Source organism: Phyllostomus discolor, chromosome 4 (genome assembly GCF_004126475.2).
Source record: "Phyllostomus discolor isolate MPI-MPIP mPhyDis1 chromosome 4, mPhyDis1.pri.v3, whole genome shotgun sequence".
NCBI lineage: Eukaryota > Metazoa > Chordata > Mammalia > Chiroptera > Phyllostomidae > Phyllostomus > Phyllostomus discolor.
Window position 1 is genome coordinate 68,396,335 of NC_040906.2, and position 17,778 is coordinate 68,414,112.

At 42.8% G+C, this 17,778-nt stretch overlaps 1 protein-coding gene across 4 annotated transcripts in view; it reads left to right on the plus strand.

The window, feature by feature from the left end:
• Window positions 1-17,778, plus strand: part of CACNB4 (calcium voltage-gated channel auxiliary subunit beta 4) — a 244,066-nt gene that overhangs the window by 183,968 nt on the left and 42,320 nt on the right. For all 4 annotated transcript variants that reach the window (XM_028509409.2, XM_028509410.2, XM_028509412.2 and 1 more), the window contains 3 exons: window positions 6,443-6,562; window positions 8,168-8,290; window positions 15,854-15,984. In XM_028509409.2, the coding sequence (XP_028365210.1) occupies window positions 6,443-6,562; window positions 8,168-8,290; window positions 15,854-15,984 (374 nt within the window). The remainder of the gene's footprint in view (window positions 1-6,442; window positions 6,563-8,167; window positions 8,291-15,853; window positions 15,985-17,778) is intronic.

Genomic DNA, 17,778 nt, shown 5'->3' on the forward strand with positions numbered 1-17,778 from the left:
TGTTTATTGATTTTAGAGAAAGAGAAAAGTAGGGAGAGAGAAAGACAGGGAGAGAGAGAGAAATGTCAATGGGCTGCTTTCTGTATGCGTCCCAACTGGGAATCAGCCCCACAACCTTTTGGTGCACAGGATGATGCTCCAACCAGCCGTGCCATCCAGCCAGAGCTGAAAATAGGTCCTTTGAAAGTAGTCTGCAAGTCACTTTCCATGATCTCAGATTCCCAGTTCCTTCCCTAAATCGATCATTTTCAAATTAGTGAGATGTTGGTGTATGGGCAATGTTAACAAAATATTGCAGAATGTCATGCTGTTTTATTGAAGGCAGGTAAAATGTTTGACATTTTCATGTTTTTGTATCAGATTTTATAGAGGAATTTTTTAAAAAGATTCTGGCTGTACTGCTGCCCCTGTGCAACACGCCAGGATAGTGGCACACAGAAGTTCTTACTGCCTGAGTCTCAGATGCCCCATCTGTGAAAAGGGGACAGTCGTAACCTCCCTCACAAGGTTGATGTGATAATTAGTGATTCACATAAAGCAGGCGATGAGTAAGTGTTCATTCTCTTCCCCCTCCCTTTACAAACTTTTCTGAACATACTCCTTTGCTGCCCTTGACTGTTTGAAGCCTAACAACAAAGCTTAGTTCAGTTAGTGACTGAGGCTGAACTTGAGGTCTTCTGTCTAATTAAAGTGGGCTGCAGAGCTGGCCTTATTCTTTCAACCAACATTTTTGAGAACCTCCTACTTACAAAAAATGGTACAAAATACCTTAGGGCAAAGTTAAATTGTCATCTCTTAGGTATAATTTCAAAAGTGCCCTGTTCTGCCTAAATGCTGGGAAGGTGGGCATCATCCAGAGCTCAGGATTAAGGCATTGAAGACCACAACTCTTAAAAAATTCTCATGTTATAAGGTTGGGGTCGCTAAAAATTAACATCACACCCAGTGAGCATAAATAAACCTTGGTCACTTAACCAACCATCATAGAAGAACTTAAAATCATGGAACAAACAATATATAGATTTTGATGGGAATGAGATGATCTGTCTTTCAATTGTGATGCTCCCGGGTGCCAGACACTGCTCAAACCTGTGTACTTGGAGGCACAGCCTGGACCCTGCTAGCCTTGGTGCCCTAGCAAAGAGCTCTGGACAAGTTTGGTGAAGGGGAGTGAAGGAGAAAAAAGCATCAGCAAGAAAGCAAGGATTGGCCTGTCAAAATAAATGTTGCCTACAAGACATTTTTGCCTAGGGCAGCCTCATGAGTGGACTCCTTACCTGCCTCCCCTGGGAAAAATTTGTTCCTTCTGCAGTGTGGAAAAAGTGCATTGTCAAGTCATCACCAGCTCAGTGGAGAGAAACAAGCTCAATCCTTTGGGAGTGATAGGTTTCTGTGGATATTTCGCTGTCACCGTGGATATTTCACTGTGGATATTTCATAGTCCACTTAGTGCAATCATTAGGATACCAAATTGACACCAAGTTTCACATTCACTTGTCCGATCTGGAAGCGAAACTGACATTTGGAGTGTCTACTACTGCACAGCCCAATATGGTAGCCACCAGTTACATGTAGGTATTTAAATTTAAATTAACATGAAATAAAATTCTAAACATTTAAAAATTAAACAAGCAATTCAATTATTCGGTCTCACTAGTCACATTGCTAGTGCTCTATAACCACGTGTAGCTAGTGGCCACCATATTGAACAGCACTCACACGGAGCCCATCCATCACTGCAGAAAGTTCTCCTGGACAGCACTGGTTTAAGAAGTGTCATTATTACGCTGTACACCATTGTCCTGTGGTGTCTACTGATTCTCCAAAACAACCCTGAAGGGTTTCATTCCCATTTTGTGGATGTGGAAAGAGTCTCAGAAAAGTTAAGTGGCCCTCTGCTCACGTAGCAGAACCTGACAGATGGCCAGTGTCCTGTGGGTGTGCAGCCAAGTGAGGAAGTGGGAATCCCAGACTGGCTGACCGGGCAGCCCAAAAGTCCAACTAAAACAAGGTTCTGTTCTAGTAGTTGTGCATTTTGAAACAAAACATTTGTAAATTCTCCCTTCTGCTCAAATTTAATGACATATCTAAATTCTAAAATTACTCATAAGAAGAGAAAATGTATTTTAGTTTAAAAGGACAAGATAAATAAGTGGATGCCTGGGTTGAGTGATGGGATTGGAGAGTGGCTAAAAATGGGTACAAGGTTTCTTTTGAGGTGACAGAAATATTCTAACATTAGACTGCTGTGAATTGTGTTTTGTAAATTTATTAAAATCATTGAGTTTTTCACTGAAAATGTGTGAATTGTATGGTATGTAAATTATACCTCAATAAAGCCATTTAAGAAAAACAAGATATAAATCCTAAAACTCTAGGACAACCAAAAATTTAATGTTGAAAAGCTGCCAAAAACTTTAATTAGTGAGTCAAAGATTAATTGCTGGCCTTTCCTAATTTCCCTCATGATGATAAAAAAAAAATGATGCTCTGTCTCAAACCAAACACTGGGAAACTCTACAAGGTTCGTATTATTATTCTTATTTCACACTCAGGACATTGAGACTTGAGGTTAGAATAAGGTGCCACAGATACACAGATAGTGAGAACTGGCAGTGCCAAGCCCCGAACTGCTGGCTGCAAAGCCCAGAGCCACCCGCCAGCCCCCAGCGTGCCCCTGCTCTCTCGGTGTGAGAGGAAACCCTTCCACTGTTTGACCTGAGATCACTTTCCGTCTTCTAGGACAGCAGTAAACTGATTTTCCCATGTTTCTATAAACTTTTCAAAAACTTTGCACTTAAGACAATTCATGAAGGGAATAGGCTGGAATCTGTTTTCAGTGTTAAATAAAAGGGAAAAGGAGAGTCTGGGCTGGATGTGAATGGAGAGATATGTGTTTCTTTTGATGTTCACTAGGATACATTAGTTTATGGCTTTAAAAATTACATGTGGGTGTATGTATATAATACATGTTATATAATGTATTTATGAAAAGCCTTTCAGCAGTTGTTTCCATTTTCCTCCTGATTTGGTCGGTTCATTGGAGACTCCAAGATGTGACTAGCCGTGGTGGCTGCTCGGTAACTCGTGAGGGACTAGCCTCTGTCTGCCTCTCACCCATGTGTAGACAGCCCAGGACTGGCCCTCACAGTAAGTCAGATAGCTCACGCTTTGCCCTGTTTATGAAATGGGATTCTGAAAAGTGAAAAGCTGATGGGGCTGCATTCTCCAGCTTTGGCCAGGGCTGGAAACCTTTACATCTTCAGGTCTATCCTCTTAGCATCAAACATTATGTCCTTGTTAACCATTTCCATGCTCCTGATCATAAACGGTTAACCAAACCTCAGCCTGGGCAATCCCCCTCTGACCCTTCAGTTTATGAAGCCTGTGTAGCCCTCTCCTCCCCGGTCCTTCTCTAGTCCCTCCCAGGCAGTCTCCGCTTGCCTCCCTGGGGCTCTGTTGTTCTCTCTGTGCGTTTGTAATAATAACCGAGGGCCTTTTCTTTTCTTTCCTTTCTCCTGGAATATGTCTATGATCTCTTTAAATCAGCTGAAACAAGACAAAATAAAAATAAATAAAAACAAGGAACCAATTCTGTGCCATGCCAGCAGAACATGTCCACTGGCCAAACATGGGTTTTTGGCATTGCCCCTCTGCTTCCCCTCGGACCCTGAGCAACAGCACCAATGGTTTCCACACTTGAAGAAATGTAGAGGTCACCAAAGAAAGGAGAAAACACACAGAAGATGTTGTGATGATCTAAGACTGTAATTATGAAAATGGATGTCATGGTGCTTTATTTTTCCCTCTACCAATATTCTTAGAAACAGGGAAGTCACCAGAAGCTTTTGCTTTTACATATTTGGCAATAGTACAACTTATTAAGTAATTTTGAAATTCTTACAATTTTGTTCACATTTCAAGATAAAGTTTATTTGCAAGAGTCCTTGAATCACTTCTTGTGTGCTCAGAGATTGAATGCCAGGATTTGAAATGTCGTTAAGGTAGGTTCAGGAAATTAGCCATCTCCTAGTGTCAACAGTAGGTTGTGTATTTTAGCCGGTTGACTCACTGCTTCAGCGGGCAGCCTGCCCTCTGGAGAACTGTAGCCATTAACCTTCCCCAGCACATGTTTTTCAAACAAGGCCAGTACCTCTTTCCTGACCTCCCACATCCCGACCCCTTTATGGTCCAGATGTCTTCACACAGCCAATGGGCTACTGCACTTACCACCCATCACCAAAGCATCACCTAGGACTAGCTCAGAAATGGCTTCATATATATACACATATGTGTGTATATATATATATATGTATATTAATGTGAGTTATATATATATAAATTGGGACAAAAGATGTTCTGAAAGAACTCTGTTTTAAAAGATTTCGAGGTAGCACTTTGGAAAGCAATGAATGCACCTATAAAACTGCCACCATGTATTTATTCATTTTATAGGTCCAGGCTTTTCCCTAGTAGATTTGCATAGAAGAATTTGGTTAACAAATGTACTTTCTCTGTACAGGGCACTTTTGAAAGCACTGCATAAAGTGCCTGTATTTAGATACATTGCAGTTATTAAACATGGAGTGTGTTGTTTTGCAATATGTTAGTGTGTCAGATCAATAGGTGCACAACATTATATATCAATTATATCCACATAAAACTGGGAGAAAACAGTGTTTTCTTTGTTGCAAATACTATGAGAAAAAAAAATGGATACATTTTAAGATGGGCTATTGTGCATAATCATTAAAAGGGAGTTGAAAAATGATTAGACTCTGATTTCTTTTTTAAAAGATCAGTGTAGAAATATCAGCACTGGGAAGGGGTGAGAGTGGCTAGAGTGCCTACTACAGGCCAGGTCCCAGAGTAAATATTTCATACCCAGTGCAGCCCGTGTAGGGTTTGAAGCAGCTGGCTCTAAGGTTGGACGTCCTGAGTTCGAATGCCAGCTTCCATGTTGCAATACGGGTTCCATGGCATAAGGTATGCAAAGCACCTCATCCCATGCTGATGTAATAGCAGGAGATTAATAAATATTAGCTGTTCATTGTATTTTATTCCACTTAATCCTTTGATGTAGTCAACATCCCCATTGTACAGATTGGAGGCTGAGTCTGGAGTGATCTAAATAACTTGCATAAAGTTTCAAAATTAGGTTGCAGAGGCAGAATTCAGAACCAGGGTTCTATGGGTACTCTCATAAAACCTCTGACTAAGAGTTACCATTCTAGGCTGCCAGGATAATCTGTGCTGGGACTTTTTTTCTTCTTTTTTTAATGGTGAGAGAACACCATTTATACCCCCCAGCTAGAATAACACCCTCTACTGAGAGACAAAGCTGTCCTTACAGGCAGCAAATTTACAATGATGTATAAACGAACAACCCTTAATATTTCTAAGTTTAGAAAAACTTTCAAAGGGCCCATGTCAGCAGTTAACCATTCTTAGAATTATTTTTTTCACTTTGAATAGCAAATTTTAGCTATATGGGTAGGTCTACGCTTTTCAAAATCTGTGCATCATTTATGAAATATGCCAAATAAACCAATCCTATTAATACCTCTGCTGTGTAAATGTCATCATCTGTGCAAATATCAACTTGTAATGCCCGCATAAGGAAGTTGTAAGGATGTTCCTTTGGCAACCAGAAGGTCAACATCTGGGATGTGAGGCCAGAAGTAACTTTCTGACTGGCTGCTGCAGGTTTCATCTCTTTCCACATCCCGAGTGGCCAGCGATGCTGGGCGCCCTCAGTCCCTCGGCCACACCACTCAGGCTGGGTCTCAGTATTGTCCAATAGCCTTTCTAGATGTGGGCTTCAACCAAGGACATCCTTGTTTTCATCCTCAAGGTGCTTGGCTTAGTGGCTGTAATGACCAAGTATGGCTACTGTAGGATGATGATTGAAGTTTTAATAGTGAGAGAGTGTTCAGCGGTGTTCACATTGGAACTGGCAAATCATTTTACTAATGCAGGATTCTGCTCGGCTCTGTTGAAATCCTAGGCAAGTAAGTCATCTGCAACCCAAGATATAGATAGGATTTAGCTCTTGTAGTAGGCTGACTCTCTTTCCTCTTTAGACGTATGTATATGAGAGAATGGAATTAAACTTCAATTTCACAAATAAATGTGAGCTTAATATAAAGATAGCAGGAAACAAGAGGAATTTGGGCTGAATATCACATAATTTTCATTGCAGTTTACTTCCCAGCACTTAATCCAGTCAAAATATTTTCTTCACAGCATTGCTACCTTCGGAGTTATTCAGATGCCTAACTGTATTCCGCCGTCTAAATTTATATCCACAAGAAGGCACAGAGTGTATGCCTTGAAGTCTATGCAAATGAAAAGAACCCGCTTCTGGATGGTGTTATGAGTAGGACAGTTTTAGGAAGCTTCTCGCTGCCTCAGCTAAACCACTCTGGGTTTCCCTTTCCAGGGTTCAGCGGATTCCTACACGAGCAGGCCATCAGACTCCGATGTCTCTTTGGAAGAAGACAGGGAAGCGATTCGGCAGGAGAGAGAGCAGCAAGCGGCTATCCAGCTTGAGAGAGCAAAGGTGACTTTCTTACCCCTCTTTGGTTCTAAAGTGGAATATCGATCAGCTCTCTTCCCCTGCCTCAGATTTCTCTAGAAAAAAAGTCACTTTATAATCATCCTGAACAGACACCAGACTGTAAGGGTTTCTGATCCATTCACCCCTAAGAGAGGTTTATTGACCTTCCCAGTGGGCCATTACCTGGGACACTGACAGCTCAACCTTTTGTGTTTGGTTTGGGGGTCAGTTTTTTGGTCATCTTCCAACCTATGAGTTGTCGCCAATATCAGGCTGGCCACACCCAGTGCTGGCAGGAGCCTGCTGAGGTTGGAGCTCACCCCACCTCTTCTGTGACATTGGCCTTCACTGCAGGCCACACTGGCACTGTTGTTCCATGGGTCCCCCTGTTGTTCTCTCTGCTCTTCACTCTTGGTTTCAGTCTCCCACCTCAAGTTCAGCGTGAAGTTCAGAACTCTGAACCAGTACTAGCATTGCAGTGAAGAGGAGCAATAAGGACATTGACAAAATAAACCTCCGGACACTCCACAGGGAGAAAACCCCTAGTAGTCCCTGCACCTGCAGGAGGCAATAAAGTACATTTTTTACTGTCAGAGTGAGAAGAGCCACTAGAGCGCTCCCATTGTCTTTTAAACTACTTTTTTTTTTTTTAGCACAGACTCCTTTTGGCAATGAAATCTTAGGCACAACAGCAAATTTTTAAAAGAGGAGAATGACGCAGTTAGTGAGGTATCTTCTTTTGCTCCAACACCTGCCATGCCTGTGTTAGGCTGGCAGAAGGGGCTTTTGGGCAGTGCCTGTGAAGAGTCATCAGTGGGACTTGAACTCAGGTCCTGCCTCAAATGTTGCTCCCTGGCCATGTTCACAGAATGAAGCAGCCTGGGACTGCTCAAACTTTGTATACTCATTTGTGGCTAATTTTTGTTCTAGTTTTCTTTCAGAGTCTGTTTTGGGGCCACTGTGGTCATGCAAAAGTCAGTGCAATACCATTACGTATGCTGGTGGTTTGCTTAACCTCGGCCAGGATGCACCAAATGCACCCAAGAGCATTTGGTCCAGAAAGACTTTCAGAACCAACTTCTGTTAGGTAGGGAGTAGGTGATGTGTGAGCCGCTCTGCCCTTCCTGTCTACCCCCGGCCGGCCTTTTTTCTCCTTGGCAAGATAAGGTATTCTATTGAATGGGATCCCACAGGTTTTCAGATCCAGCTCACCACCCACACCACCACAATAACCTTTTTATTTAAGACCCAGCACACATTTCCTGTATCGGGAGGGTGGGAGTGTCTGTTATCATTTAAAATAACAAGCAAGTTTTATGACTAGAGGGCAAAGCAGGCAGCCCCTCCCACATTTCCATTCATTCTCAGTCCTTCAAGGCACATTTTTTGTGTGGGGTGTTGGAAAGTACAACAGTCATTTTCAGTGTCCAGTCTGCAGATGTCTCAGTGCTGCCTGAGGATGTGAGACCCATTTGAGGTCCCCCTTTGAAGAGTGACTTCCCCTACTGCCTGGTACTACCAGTTATCTTACTATAATACTACATGTCAATGTGAAAAACCCTCCTCTGTCTCCTTCCCTCCATCCTTATCCCACGATGCTGTGCCCAGTCCAAGCCTGTAGCCTTTGCTGTGAAGACGAACGTGAGCTACTGTGGTGCCCTGGACGAGGATGTGCCTGTCCCAAGCACAGCCATCTCCTTTGATGCCAAGGACTTTTTACACATTAAAGAGGTAAATGTAGCCATTCTGTGACCCTTAACCTGCCCCAACGCCAAAGCTGGAGATCAGCTCTGAGCCAAATTACCAGAGAGAGGCCCTGAGGAGCTGCTGTTGTGTTACCTCATTTGATTTACTGGGACTTCCAAATCCATTCTTTCTCACCAAGACTAGAAACCTGAGATCATTGCTTACATTACCACACATTTAAAACGTTGGATCACAGTCATCACAGGAGGGACTTAGTACAGACCTGTGGTCTTCTGATCACCTTTTAATTGCCTTGCATGACCACAAAGCCATAGATCTAGGAATCCACCTTAGGGAAACATGATTTTGGTGGCATGGCACCTACCCACGAGGGACCATTTGCAAGGGATGTTGTAATTATAAACATCTAGGATATAATCCAGTGGACCTTGACCTCGATATCAACACTTACCAGTGTAATAATTAAAGTGTTTAAACTAAGAAGAGGGTAGAGATCTTTGGGAAAAAGAAAGCTTAAGGGATTGAGCAATACTAGGAGGACTTGAAGTGTTCCAACCCAAGACGGTGAAATAGTAATGCCCAAAACTTTTATTCACACGACCTAAGTATATTGAAGTCCTACTTCATGTCAGACATGAAGTGTCTGATTGTGCTGGGCAATGGGAGGTCAGAGATGAAGGCTCAGTTTACCCATGGCCAGGGAGCTCTGAGTGTGGTGGAAGAGACTGAGAATTACATAGTTTCTGCACAGTTGACAAGTTCTATTACAGTACAAGTGAATGGGTATTGTGGGAAGATCAGGGGGACCACCAGGTTGAGGAGTAGGAGGATCAGGGAGCCCAAAACCTCTATAGAAGTGATGAAGCCTGAGGGAGTTCACAATGGGGTGGGGGGTGGCAGCAGGTAGAAGGGGCAGCTAGGAGCAATGCAGCATGGATGTGGGGCAGTGAGTAGGGAGTGGCCCATGGGATGGGCCAGTGCAGAGAGGCAGGAGCCTGTTTAAAACAAGGACCTCTTGGGCCATGACAAGAAGCCTGGACTTGATCACCAAGCAGTGGGCTGGAGAGGAATTTTAAATAAAGGATGGATGGGCCAGCCTCTCCCAACCAACTCTGATGGTCAGGAGAGTATTGCAGAGGCTGGGAGACACCGTGGGGCTGAAGAGTGGCTGTAGCAGGCAGGATGGAAAGAAGCAGCAGCTTGAGAGAGAGGTAAGGGGCAAATGGACAGGGAGATTTCACATGGGTGGGAATATTGGAAAAAGTAAGATAAAGGAGAAATGAAAGGTGGAGGCCAGTTATTCCAACTTACTTGAAAGGGTGGAGGATGGGGTCAGCTATCAAAATGAAGAAGGCAGAGAAGGGAGAAGACTTGTGATGGGGGTGGGCGTGGTTATAAATATGCTTTTAGATACACTATGTCAGGGGTGCTGTGAAACTCCTGTGAAGATATTTAATAGACCTTTATCCATGTAATCTGGAGGCTAGAGGGAGGGATTGCAATTTTCTCTGCCTGAATGCTAAGGGTTGAGAAGGAGACTGGGCTGTAGTCAGGAGAAGATAAAGAGCTGAAGCATGTTTTTAAGTTTTGCTTTGCTTTTTTTTCTTTTGTTTTCTTAAGATGGGAAAGATTCAAGCACTTTTTCCATGCTGAGATGTTGAACCTGGTGAAATATTTTGGAAGGAAAAGGTGTAGCTGATAGAAGGAGAGGAGGGAGTAGAGGGCAGAAGACAGTATCTGGAAAATGGGCACAAGAATTAGGCTGAGTCAGGAGGAAAGTCTTGCCTCCCTTGAACTTCTCTGCTGTGCACAGAATTTCCTGATGGGGCTGGGGTCATACACTGGAGGACGGGCCTGCTCAATAGTCTCCAGGGGCTCTGCTAGAAAGGAGGCACTGGAAAGTACATCTTAGGAAAAGGAGAGTGTAAAGGTGGAGAAATGAAGTGAAAGCTGAGGAGCCTGAAGAATGTGACCGACGTAAACATATCACTTAATGTCACTGAGACACCTGCGTGGTAAATTTATGACAGTTGTGAAAATCATTGCCTTTGAAACTCTGCACTCTGCAATGGCATTAGTGACACCAGGACATATGCATAGCTTTAACAATTTAATTATTTGACTCCAAGTAAGTCAAACATCTGGATGTCTGCAGATGTCTCACTATCTTTACATTGCACCCATGTGACCTACATTTGTATAGTCACTCACCCGAGACACAGCTCTTGAGTATTTGGTATGTGCCAGGCTCTATAAACAAAGCAGACAGAGTCCCTTCCCTCATAGACTTCAGTTCTAATGAGGAGACAAGTATGAACAAATGAACATTCCAAATTGTGAATGCTTTGTGGGGGGGGATGAATTAAATACTGACATTTTAAAAATATAAGGACAAGGGGGTTGCATACTTGTACATAAAGGGTGATCAGAGAAGGCCTTTGTGAGAATGGGACCTTTAAGCAGAGACCTGGAGGATGAGGAAGAGTCATCCTTACAAAGAACAAGGGGAACCTTCTGGGATGAAGAATCTGCACATGCAGAGGACTCACGGTGGGAAAACAGCATGGCACAGTCAGTTACCCGGAAGAAAGACATCAGGCTGGAATGCAGTGAGCCAGGGGCCCAGCAGCAGGAAACGGAGTTGTAGGAGTAAGAGGGCACATGTCACATAGGACCTTAGGTGATGGTGAGACTTCAAGTTTTTCTCTAAATGTAATGAGAAGCCACTGAAGACTTTAAAAGCAGAGGGGTGAAAAGATTTTTTTTTTAAGTTTTATGACTGTAGAGACAATGGATTGGAGTGGGATGAGTGTGGAATCCTTCTAGGTGAGAGATACTGGGATTGAGCCAGCATGGTGACGGTGACATGGAGAGAAGCAGACAGATTTGAGGTATATTGTAGACATTCAGTGAAGAGCACAGGTGATGGACTCAAGGTAGTAACTAAAATTGAGCAACTGGGGTGTTCATTACTTGGGTGGGGAGAGGACAGATGGGGAGAGAGGTTGGGGAGTGGACATTTCAAAGAAGATATCAAGTAGGAAGCCAGCTATAAGAATCTGGAGCTCAGGGGAAAGGGTTGGGCCAAAGATATAAATTTGGGTCACTTGTTTATGCATGGTATTTAAAGCTGTAGTAGTCAAGGAAGTCACCTACTGCTAAAGAGAGAATAGAGGGAGGAGAGAAGGCAGCTCTGGATCAAACCCAAAGGAATTCCATCCTGCAGAGGTGGGGTGCATGAAATGATTCAACAAATAAGGAAGCTGAAAAGGAGAAGTATGAGGCGGAGGAGGAAAACCAGGACAGAGCAACATGTGGACGGTGCGAGAAGAGTGTATCCACAAGGAGGAAGCAATCGGCTGTGGCAAACGTGACGTACCCCCTGGGATGAGGCATGAGGAATGGACCGTGGACTGGCAGCATGGTGGTCAGCAGCATGGAAGTCACTAGGACCAATGTCTGCAATTGTGGAGACGGAAGCCTGATGGAATGGGATGAGGAGAAAAAGAACTATATTTAGCAAGTGGAGACCATGTTTTCAAGGAATTTCGCACTGACCAGGCAGTACACTGAGGAGGGTATGAAATCAAAAGAGGTTTCCATTTCAAACAGGAGCTATTGGAGCACCCATATTTGCTGTTATTAACAGAGAGAGAGAGAGAGAGGTGGGAAAGGAGAGGGAGGAAAAGGAGTAAAGTTTTTGAGTAGGCAGGAAGGGTGGGATCCATGCCCTGAGTCTCGGAGGGGCAGCCCTTTGACAGGAAGGGGAACACTTCTTTATTGAACGTGCAGGAAAAACGTGTGCAGACAAAGACTGCCTTGGTAATGGGAAGCTGACAAAGCATCAGCTCGGTGGCGTCTGCTTCCTCTCTGGTGTGTGAGGTGAGGGCATCCACATCTGCTTAGAGGACAAAAGCCCTGGACCCAAAACCTGTGCCTGGTATTTGAGTGGTTAAGTTCATTTTGCCTCATCATTCCCCCCCAAAATGACCAACCATCTTCATTAGTTACTAATACTCTTTGTTCCCAAGGAAAAGCAGAACTTCAGACACGTGGTGCCATATTCCATGCACACTCACACACACTAGCATTCCCACCTTGCTGTGTTTTATTGTTTCCCTCCATTCTGTCCCGTTGGTTGCTTTTTGATCTATATGCTCCTTGATCAATGACTTTGTCTTCAGTCTGGCTGTTTGATGTGTGGTATTGAGTTGCTAGTCCTATGTGGATTAGAGCCAGTTGTTTCAGATCTTGAAATACCAGATGGGAAAACATCTTAGAAAGGGAAAGCACTAATCATTTTAGGGAAATCAAAATGAGAATGATTGGAACAACAGTAGGGTGACCTTGCCAGAAAGCTGGCCCATGCTTTTGGAACTGCAACACAAATGAACACATTTCTGTAATTTAGTCGTAGCCTTTCCTCTCATCCATTGCCTAGGAGGTCATCTATTATGCACTGTTTTAAATACTTTCTCAGTAATGAAAAAGTTCAAAGGCAGAAAAAAGCTGCAGCTCTCCTTATCACACATACTAAATTATAAGCAAATTATGCTCTTGATTGTACATAGCGAGTTTCTCCCAAGTGGCTCAAAGAACTTTTATTTATGTGAGTCAGATTCTCAGTGTGCTCTATCTATGGTTTCATAGAACTAAGTGAAAACATACTGGGAAGCTACAGTAACCATTTCAGGAAGCCCTTTAAGGTCGCTTGAGTACCATTTAATAAATTAGTGTTCCAGTGGACTAACTTAATTTCAGGAAATAACTTAAGCCCCAGGAAACTATGACTCATGGTCTGTTTTGTCTTCACCATGGTCAAATTTAAATACCAGCCCTGTGCACCAAAGATTCTAAAAGATCCTCCTTGCCTCTTGTTAATTCCAGAATACATAGACCTATTATTTCAGGTCTATTATCCTGAAATAAAAGATAGGAAGATGGGAAAGACTAAAATCAAGATTATTCAAGATTCTTTATTGATTCAACTCTCATTTCTCCAGTGTTGTCTCATTCTGCATGCCGTGCATGACTTGTGTAGAAGCTGTGTGCATAATAAAGGCCAAATCCCTAAACCACGTTTTTCTGCTTTTGAGCATTAAGGCAGAACTTCATGATGTGATGAGGCAATTAAACTATCCATTCTTCCTTCACAATGTATCAATGCTTTATGCATATAAATTCTACTTTTTTCTGAACTAAGCAAATTGTGCTACATGAAGTTGTTATATTTTGGAAAAAATAGATATTTTTGGATCAAACTAGAGAGTTATCTTGTCCACCAACCATCAAAACAATAAAGGAAGTTCGGGGAATCATCTCTGTGGGTGTAAATAATAGGACTGATAAATCTACTCTGGGAAATCACTAGCTGAAACCTCCCCTTGAGGCAGGTGGGTTGGATTAAATGTGTCTTTTACCCTGGGATTCAGTAAATTCATAATTGTAAATGCAGTTTCCCTGACCCACCAAATGGGCCACGTTGACAGAATCTCACTCTGTATTGACTGAGGCCTTTGCATGGGTCCTTCAAGTTTATGTGTCATGGAACTTTATTGAAATGGAAATTCTGGTATTCCTGTTGGGCTTTTGGCCATCTGGAGATTATTTCCAAAAAATCCCACATACAAACATACAATATGTTTAGTCTTTGTAAGATTAGGCTTCTTTTTCTTCAGGTAGTAATGTTGACCTTAATTTGCAAACCTATGTTTGGAGGTATGAGGGAGGAAAAATAATTTTTCTCTATTCTTCCAAATTCTTCTGGCTAGTCTTATAACCAAATTAACATGAGACAGATTAACAGGAGAGAATACCAAAATTTATTATGTATGTCCCTATAGGAGTTCCCAAAGACTATGAGGCCCAAGTACACATTGGGCAGTTCAGATTTGTATGTCATTCTGGAGCTAAGAAGAAAGTGTGTGTGTGTGTGTGTGTGTGTGTGTGTGTGGTCTGACACTTCAAAGGGCAGGAGGGCAATTCACAAGGAGATGAAAAAGCCCGTGTTGGGTAAGTAAAGTATTGGCTAGGCCATCTTTAGCAGTGGGGTGCAGAGAGGACTTTGAGCAAATGGGCCTCACTAGGTTTTCCCTGTCACACTTAGTTCATGTTAAAATACCATTATCTAATATAAACAAATTAATAAACTATGGTTATCTATGATAATATCTTCCTTCCTGAAACAGGTCCTCTAAATTGTTTTAGGCAGTTAGAGGAAAGGTAGTGGTTTTTCCTGAGTCTTTCATTTCTTGAAATAATCAGCTTAAAATAATTAATATTTTGGGTGGCATATTTTGGGATGCTAAACTCTGCTTCCCCTCAGAAGATTATAATTCTTCCCCACTGAGAGTAGATTACAGACACCATCATGGATTTCTACCTAAAAGCTTTTGACAAATAACTGACTATTGAATGTATTTCATTTCAGACGTGCCTATCTTCAAGAATTTCAGTTATACCAATGTCTATTTATTCTTATAAAATATATTCTTTAAGAATGGCTAAGGCATTTTCATAAGGACCAAAGGAATCCAAAGGTTAGGACCTGACTTTAGATCAGGGATTGGCAAACGGTGGCCCCCTCTGCTGTTTTCTGAAAGAAAAGATCTACTGAAAGACAGCCACGCTTCCTAGTTTATGTGTTGTCTGTGGATGCTCCCGCACTGTGACAGCAGGTTTGAGTGGTCGCAACAGAGAGCATATGGACAGCAGAGCCTGAATATTTACTATCAGGGCCTTTAGGTAGAAAGTTTGTAGACCTCCACTTTAGTGTTTATACAAAGCCTGTCCGGAAGGTATCCAGCCATGTACTATGAAAAATAGAGACATTTATTGAGGAAGATACAGGATACAAGAAACATTGTACATAGTATACTGACGCCTCAGTCCCCTTCAAAGTTGGCACCTTGGGACCTCACACAGTTCCCCCGATTGCCATCAGCTGTCCTGTAATATTTTCCCAAATCTTATCGATGGTCTGAAATCTCTTCCTTTTCGAAGGTGATTGTAGTTTTGGGAAAAGCCAGAAGTTGCAGGGTGCCAAATCTGGGCTGGGGTGAGGGGTGCAGCTGAGTCATCTGAGTGATTTGATGTTTTGCCAAAAAACTGCACGAGATGTGATACAGAGCAGGTGTGATGTGATGAAGCTGCCCATCACCAGTGGCCCATAGCTGCAGCCTCCTGAATCATCTGAATAGTTTCCATGAAGGAATGTTCAAGTTTAATGCAAAATTTGATGTAGATTCGTTGCTTTACTCCCTCAGTCATTTTGAATGTGGTGGCCACACAGGACATATGCACACTCGAGGGCGGCTACTGCCCCGCTGACTAGTACAGTGAAGTTGTCATTGCTCACACATGCTCATTCCAGTCCACTCTCCTTGGCTGCCAGGTTACATCAATGTCAGCAAACCATTCTTGTTACATTAACAATGGCTGGACTTTTTCTGGACAGACCTCATATGTATAATATAGTACAATATATAGTACGAATGGTGTTTCGTTCTTCTGGTCCCCTGAAATTAATTAATGGAATGTAAAGATAAGTGAATTACTATTGGTAGCAGTTTTATTTCTGCATTCCAGAAATATAACAATGATTGGTGGATAGGAAGGCTGGTGAAAGAAGGCTGTGAGATTGGCTTCATCCCAAGTCCACTTCGACTGGAGAACATACGGATTCAGCAAGAACAAAAACGAGGACGTTTTCACGGAGGGTAAGGCTCCTTTCCTTCTCTAAACTTTGCAGGTGGGTGCAGGTAGGAACATTAAGTGATATACTCAAGCTTGCTTATTAGGTTCAAACTGTATGCTTTCAAAGTAAAGATACTTTTCTTTGTATGGGGTGTTCCTGAAATTGACACAAAAGTGTTTCAGACATGCCTTCTTCCTGAAGCCTGGTCCCACTGGAACCCACGTGAATTTCCACAGCCTCAGCAAACCCTCCTTGGAACCTGCTCTTTCCTTCATTAGAGTCATGGAGGGCACCTTTCTCAGTGCGGGACATGGGAGCCTGGCCAGAGGCAGCATCATGGCTGTTTCTGGTTAGCTTTCAGAGACTCTTTCTCAGCTCGTCACGGAATGTGGTGGCATGTGCGGGTCCAGGTAGTAGCAGCACCTTCCCCACCCAGAGCTCTTGGTGGCATCTGCCATCTCTTGGTAATAAAGTATTGACTCTGTCTAGCTTTGGATGAATTGGCGTCTAGTGGACTAATGAAGTAGCCACGTAGGTCACAGCACACAGGTCCCAGGAATGCACCAAAGCTTGAGAGAAATCAGAATCATACTGAACCTGCACGTGTGAGCCTGCCTTGAAGCATTTTATTTGTAATCATTTATTTCTAAGGCCTAAGATAGAAGCAGTTCCTTCTCTTGGCTCTCAACCTCCTTTTTTCTGTTGGATCCTTTTCTATTTTGAAAACTCCTGTGTTCGTGAGGGGCTGTATTGCCTTTGTCACATGGGAACCTCTGAAACAGTGATAGGAGATCACAAAACTACAGTCAGCCCCACTTTTGGTTATCAATCTCATGTAGTGTATAACATGCCTATAATGTTAATTATTAATTCCTCTTGTTCCCTATACTCTCAACTGTCTCTCCTGATGCTCTTTAAACACGTTGGTAATACAGGTTTCCACCTCAGGACCTTTGTACTTGCTGTCTCCTCTCACTGGAGCCCTTTCCTTCACTTTTCCACCAGATAACTCCATCGCCTGCTTCAGGTCTTTGTTAAATGCATATGTTCAGTGGCCCCTTTCCTGCCACTGTATTTAAAATTGTGCCCACTTCCCATCTCTACCCTGACTTCGTTTTCTCTGTTGCATCTATTACCATTAGAAATACTATATATTTACCTATTTATCTGTTCAATACCAGTATCATCCACTAGACTCTGTCACTGTATGTGACAGGATTTTGCATTTCTCCCCCCACTGTTGTATGACTAACTTTGGAAACGGCGGATACTCAATAGAATATTTGCTTAATGAAATAATAAATGCATTATTATCTCATTTCTAAGGTTATTAGTTTATTATTTTTTTCCATGATGTCCTTATATACTTATATAATTTTGGACTAAAAGCTTACTGTGCAGAAGGTGTGAGAGTAAAGCCAAGAGCTACAGACACGATCTTATTTTCCTTATGCCAACCCTGGGAGGTGGAGCCTCTCCTTCTGCAGATGAGGACGCTGAGGCTGAAAGGTGTGATAAGATGTGCCAAGGTCCCATGGCTAGTGAGTGGCACAGCCAGGATGAGAAATCAGATTGTTCTGACTCTGGGGACCATATTCATAAGCACTGAAAGAGAAGGTCGCTGGAGAAGTGGGGAGGTGGGCTCTATGGGCCCCTGTGGGCTCCAGGGAGGCTTCCAGAGCCCCATGAGGAGACTAGTGTGAATGATCTTCCATTCTGGGCCACACACTGTCAGTTCCTAATTCTGATCCCACGTAATTGCTTCTCTCGGAAGAAATGCTTCTTCCTGGTCCTCCTGCTTGTTTTGAGCTGTGTT